This window comes from Zophobas morio, unplaced genomic scaffold, assembly GCF_036711695.1.
Source record: "Zophobas morio isolate AGI-343-1 ecotype UQ-CSIRO unplaced genomic scaffold, CSIRO_AGI_Zmor_V1 ptg000049l, whole genome shotgun sequence".
Classification (NCBI taxonomy): domain Eukaryota; kingdom Metazoa; phylum Arthropoda; class Insecta; order Coleoptera; family Tenebrionidae; genus Zophobas; species Zophobas morio.
In genome coordinates, this window is record NW_026972154.1 from 1,736,333 (window position 1) to 1,743,121 (window position 6,789).

At 32.4% G+C, this 6,789-nt stretch overlaps 1 protein-coding gene across 1 annotated transcript; it reads left to right on the plus strand.

The window, feature by feature from the left end:
- The first annotated feature begins 1,434 nt into the window (after positions 1-1,434).
- Positions 1,435-2,373, plus strand: LOC135142553 (zinc finger protein 64-like). Its single transcript, XM_064074270.1, has one exon. It carries the CDS (start codon positions 1,435-1,437, stop codon positions 2,371-2,373), a length of 939 nt encoding a protein of 312 aa, XP_063930340.1.
- Positions 2,374-6,789: the final 4,416 nt, after the last annotated feature.

The window sequence follows — 6,789 nt, forward strand, 5'->3', positions numbered from 1 at the left end:
GGTTAGTTTGAAGAGACAGTCAAAGACCGGATCTGGAACCATTAGCGCTACACGTTCCACGTCTCTTAAACTGTTGAATCATGTCCTTTTTCCTCTGACTGCCAATAAAACAAAAACAAAAATTTGCCAACACCCCACGATAATAATGTGTGCAAGGCCATTCGTTCACTTTAGGTGCGATATTGCAGACTAGAGAACTTTGTACATTTAACAAGATCGAAATTTATAGGTAGTCGTACATTTGAAAAGAACAAGTAGATTTTATAGTAGAGAGAATACAACTTTTTGACGCCATATTGTTGTATCGTAAATTCAAGGCACTTTAGCGGTCCACCACTTGCATTAGAACACTTTCCGCCATTTCAAAACACAACGTAGGGTTCCATGTGTTGAGGATCACCGTTGATGACTATCATTTCAAAATTTGCACGGGTTTGGGTTAGCAAATTATCATCACAATACTCCTAATATTATAATAACCTACAAGTAAATACTTTTGTATCTAGCTTTTACTGTTTCTCAGAATTATTCAGCGCCTCCTTCAAAAATTGGTCAATCCGTTTTTACAGAAAACCCTTGATTTTTTGAATGTATAAAATTCACTTTGTCGTTTTTGATATGCCCGTAACTTTGAATATGTCGACGTTTTGGTAATTAACTGTATAGTTATGAGGTGAAAGGTTATGTTAAATTTTGTTTGTTGCAATTTATTTTTAATGAGCTCCGACGGCAGCTTGTGTAACTAGTGTAAAGGCAGTTTATTAACAAGAAAATACTCGGTTATTTCACACCACTAGTTCTGGATGTTTTCCATAAGTTATGATTTCCGTTTGTAACTTCTCACCCGACTTTATTATTTTATATGTAAATAAAAATTTTATCTAAAAATTGTCCAAGCTCAAAACTGAAAAATTTGAAGTTGAAACTTGGAAAAATTGCAACAAATATCAAAAATAAAAATGAAGGTCTCAAGAACATTTAAAAAAAACAAAAATCGATGTCAGTTAGAAAATGTGCTTAGACAATTTAATTTGCACTAATTTGAATTTGACGCCAATGTGTTTTGTTGTGATTGGTCGGCACGATTGCAGAAATTAATATAATCTATTGCACTAGGGATTTTAATTTGTGCGGTTATGTTTGTTCTGGTTACAAGTGTGTAAAGAAATATTTCATTCTTTCCGGTTTTAACTGTGTTCTGACGGGATTTGTGTAAGAAAAATGCCAGTATTCTTCCACACAGTGATAAACTGGTTTTAGGTGGCCAGAATATCGGCTTTGGAATATTGTGAAGCAATCGCAACAGGTGGGAGGTCTCTATGAAAAAACACTTGTAAACTATGCCCTTATTCTTCAACCTGTCTTTTCCTTATGGCAAATCACGTGAGACGACACTGATTCTTCCTGGAAACATTTGCTTGTGACAACGCCAAGATGGAAGTTTTTCACTGTAAAGACTGTGATTTTAAGACGGAACTGCCACTTGTGTTTAAACAACACATTAATAAACATGATGGCCCTAAGAGAGAATCAAGTGAGGAAACATCTAGTGAGGAAACATCTAGTGAGGATTCCCGCAAAGAAAACTACGGTTGCGCCAAATATTACTTTGAGCCAAATTTGTCGTTAAAGTTGTTTCAGCATACTTCAGCATGCACGGAAACGAAAGAAAATCCTCAAAGTGTGAATTCTTTGAAAGAGAGTGCCACATACAGTTCCGACATCAAACAAACTGACGAAATACTGTATTATTGCGACAAATGTCTCTACAAATGTAAAATAAAAAGTAATTTAATTCGTCACATTAGAGTTCTCCATTTGCACAGGGGGTATGCATGCGACAAATGTCCATTTAAAACTAGATATAAATCCACTTTAAAAATTCACATAAATAGAATCCACTTAGATGAACAAGATGTTGAATGGTACAAGTGCCAAAAATGTCCATTCAAGGCCAAAGCAAAATATACTTTAAGACAACACACTTTGAGCTTACACTTCAACGACGAAGAGTGGTATAAATGCAAAAAGTGTTGTTTCAAAACTAAGTATAAAGAATACATAAAGGTACACCTACGTGTGAAACATCTAGACGAAGAAAAAATTAAATGGTACGAATGTGAAAATTGCCCATTCAAAGCCAAACTGCCATCGTACTTAAAAAATTCGGATGAAAAAGAAGGTAAATGGTACGCATGTACGACCTGTTCATTTAAAAGTAGATGTGGGTCTATTTTAAGGAGGCATTTGAAGATCCATTCGAAGATCAAATCGTATCAGTGCGACTATTGTTCATTTAAGACGAAACACCATTATTCTTTACAGCGTCATATAAATACTCGTCATAAGAATGGAACGGATGTTAAGGAGTAAGGCTTTTAATAAATTGAATGTATATGTAGGTACCTAAATTTTTGTGTAGCCAATAATTTTTTTATCCTTTGTGTCAACACTCCATGATATGTTAAATTTTGTGACTATATTTTCGTCCACATTTTGAATTAATTATTTGTTTTTGTGTTATGTACATTAAATAAATACGACAACGTTTGGTAAACTGAAAAACGCTCATCTATTATTGTTGTCATTGATCGATTCACTTTTTGAGATCATGTGTATCAGAAATATATGTTTGGAGACAAACTTTTAAATAATTTATCAGTTTGTTTTCGTTGATTAACGATAACGTAATGACGTGACAAAAACAAAGGGAATAGATATCATCATCCTCTGCCAAATTGTTATTTATCAAAAAATCTAGATATTATTTTTAATGTAAAAATATTAGCTTAGGGTCAGTCTGTGTGAAATCAACCAAGCATTAAAAGTTATTAAAAAATTAAATTAAAAAACAACATACAGGTCGCTAAAAAGTATGGAAGCAGTTCTATATAGCGAGAACCATTTGCTATTTTTTTTTTTTAATTTGGGCTTAGGAATAATCAAGTTCTATTGTCTGCAATTTTTTAGAATTTTATACTTCATTTGTTTATGAGACGCAGAGCTAACATGATTTTTTTTAATAGCACTGAATTCAGAAATGTAACGCATGCATTATTTTATTTTTTCTCAACATCGCAGCTAGGTTTGACAATACTATCACCTGTCATAGTCCTGGCGCAGGACACTTTATTCAAAAATTATACTAGTGCCCAATGATTGTAAAAATAATAGAACTGAGGGTACGTAACCTGAAATAAAGGTGCCAGCGTAACAGATTGATTTAAATGCTGTTTCCAAATAATTTTGACTAAATAGTGAATACATTGTTGTTAAAGCTTTTTAAAAATTTAAATAAAAAATTACATGGTTGAAAAAATATCAACTTAAGATTTAAAAAACAATAATTTTACATCAAATGTTCAAAATGTTCTGCATTGGAATATAGGGTAGTAAGATTTCTTACTTCTTGTTTTGGTTACCTTAAATCCATGCGTTGAAAGCTCACATAGTTTAGTGTATAAAAATGGAACAAAAAAAAATAAAAACTGGACCATCTTTTGATAAACACAATAAAATCATGTGAGGAATTTGGTTGAGGCTTAGTTCGGAGTGCTAGTGTTACGTTAAATGTACGTAAGTCAATTTTTTTTAGTTAGTATTTTTTTTAGTATTTGTGTTAATGTGATATATATATATATATATATATATAATGTTTTTTGACACTTTTCATTAAGATTATGAATAAAAAATAATTTAATGTTCGATGTTTTTATGTTACAATTATAATATTAATATATAATATACTAGCTGACCCCGTGAACTCGGTTTCACCCAAAATTTAATTTTGAATCTGGAAAATCGAATGCTTTGAAATCTTGCAGATGTTTTAAACATATGATAAGCATAATAAATTTGTATTCAAAATATATTTACTTTTCGCCTCCAAAAAATTGATGACGTCAGCCCAAAATTTTGCCAAATGAATCCTATCTAAAATGTCCAAAATAGGATGAGGCTATACTTGTGATTTATCATTCCATTCATATTTTTTAGTTTTGCTTATAGGGGGTGTCTCAAAAAAATTAATCACTGAGTTAATTTATTTTATTGACTGAATCAAGAATTGCAAAACTGAATTTTGAAATATTGCAGACGTTTTAAAGTTATTGTAAGCATGGTAAATTGTTAAGAATATTTATTTATTCCCCCCAAAAAATTGATGGAATGGCTCACTCGATTTTCGCAGATAATTTTGGGAATACAATACAGTTATTTTTAGTATTACACTGCACCAATCCAAGGTGGTATACGTGTTGATAGTAAATGTTTATTAGGTCATCACAAAATTGTGTAAAGAAAAGACTCAACTCGAAAATGCTGAATATGTTTCATTATACTTTTGGTGCGAAGGAAGTTCTGTCGAAACAACGTTCGATCAATTTTTTGACAATGGTTGATATAAATAAAACTCAGTAGATGCTCATACTCGAAATACGAAGTATCTACTCGAATATCAAATCAAAATATTTCTAGTTTTTCTAGATGATACTAATACTTCAGTAAGTAACAGTTGATGCTCAAGTAGCATTTCGATACAACAAAAAAGGACAACAGTGACAGTGTTCAACCATCAAGGCAAAAATCGAGTCACCAAATATAAGTTAGTATGGGGTAGACACCTTGAGATGGAAATCTCTATGGCCAGTGTTAGAAAAACGCACTGCACAATTTATGCATAAATAAAAGTTAATTACATGAAAAGTTTTCGATATTCCTGCTCCTAATGTGTTTTTCAAACTGAATGCACCTTTTGACGACTTTCCACGTTCATGAAAGTCACCATGTTTAGTTAAAATTCACTCTTACAACGATCCTACTGGTTTTCTAAGCTGCTTTACAGACAGCTCAGTTATTTGTCACGCCGATGCTCATTTCTAGAATAAATGCTCACAAAACGCGTAGATGTTCAGTTTGTGTCCGTGGAGATACAATGTTTCCAAGTAGGTACTCAGTACATAGAGCTCAGGTACTGTAACCGTATTCGAGATATACCCATATAAATTTTTATGGGACCAATCACTCAAAAATTGGTTCTCCTGAAACCGCAACCATAAATTATGAAAAGGGCTTCACAGGTCATTTTATACAGATCCGTATTCGGGTTGTGTTGAAAGTTTTACCTGCTTTCGGTAATGTTATAGATATAATATTAGAAAATATAATAATCGTCCAGAAAGTTCTCCTGCTGTAGTAAATCTCATTAGACAACAATCAGAACTCATATCTTCTGAAAAATGGCAGAATTGTATTCGGCATGTTATAAAAGTTGAATCAACATTTGTAAATCCACGGCCTAACGAAATTATAATTTCAATAAATAACGACTCATCTGAGTCTGAAAGTGACCTATAATGTTATAAATATTATTTAACTAATACAATTTGTCTATTATTTCACCTTATTTTTTTAACAGAGTACGGCCCTGAAAAATTCTGCCGGAACGTGCCGATATCTGGTCGCATAGGGTGTTAAAAGCAATAAATTACTGTTGCATTGTGCAGGGGTTTCACTCATTATCTGTCATAAAGTTTTATGTGGGTGTATCTCGAATGAAATTTGTATATATAAGAGTAATAATGAAGTAGGTACTTCGTATTTCGAATATGAGTATCTACTCAGTTTTATTCATACCACCCAATGTCTCGCTTCTATGTTTGATTATTTTGATTATGAGTACATACAACGCTGATCAACTTCCATATCCGAATTCCCCATGAAATAAATCATTGCGTTTTGCACCTGAGGTAGTTCGTCGCACATTTGATTGACTTCGTGGACCTATGTGAGCTTGTCGTCTTCTCGGCATTTTAATGAACTTCATAAAACGACACAGAATTATTTTCACAGTCAATCAAATCTGTAAATTTTGTCTTGAGAATTTTAAAATATTGAAAACTTCAAATTAAATCCTTGAATAACGGTAAAGTTTGAGGTTTTGTCGAAACCAACAAAGTGAGTATAGGTAAATAAAATGGCAGATCAAAATGAATAAGAAACTTTCGCAATGTGTAATTAAATTCACTTTAACCAAGACTTTTCTTAAAATAAACGACGTTTTCACGATTTCTGAGAATATATCACGATAAATTATTCTTCCGAGGGATGTAAAAATATTCATTTTATTGCCCAAGATTTACACTTAAACATATCGGCACATTCTAGGGCAAAACGGACCTGCCAAGCCCGCCTTGCGTTAGGTCCAACAATGAAAAAGTGAAGAAATGATACATGTGGCAACAGGAAAAGATGCTACATTTGTCTGAAAAATAAAGGTATAAAACAGTAACAAATATGCGATTTATGCGAGAGAAATGTATGTATTGAACATTCGATTAGTCGATTACAGAACTAATTTGTGCTAATTGAAAAAATTAATCATTATGTAACACGCAATTATTATTTTCTAAAAATAATAACATACCTTAAACCTTATTAAAATTACTCTTATTTAATAACACAAATACAACCAGCGGCCCTACTGGACCCGGGTTGCTCAGGTACCCAGATAAAATTCATAGCCCCGATAAGCGTAAAACGCAGTGAATTGTGGTTTATGGTTTTTAAAATACCATCTTACCATGGCTTAGATTTATTACTCCTCAGGATTATATTTAAAGATGTATAAGTACTGAAGGCTACAATGTAGGAAATGATGGTATTTAAAATATGAAAATTTCCGTGACAGAACACTATTAGCGGACCTCTTACCTCTATTTTTGTTTATGTGACCAAAATCACCAACATGAAGTATCAAAAATTACTACTAGTATAACTCAACTAATAACT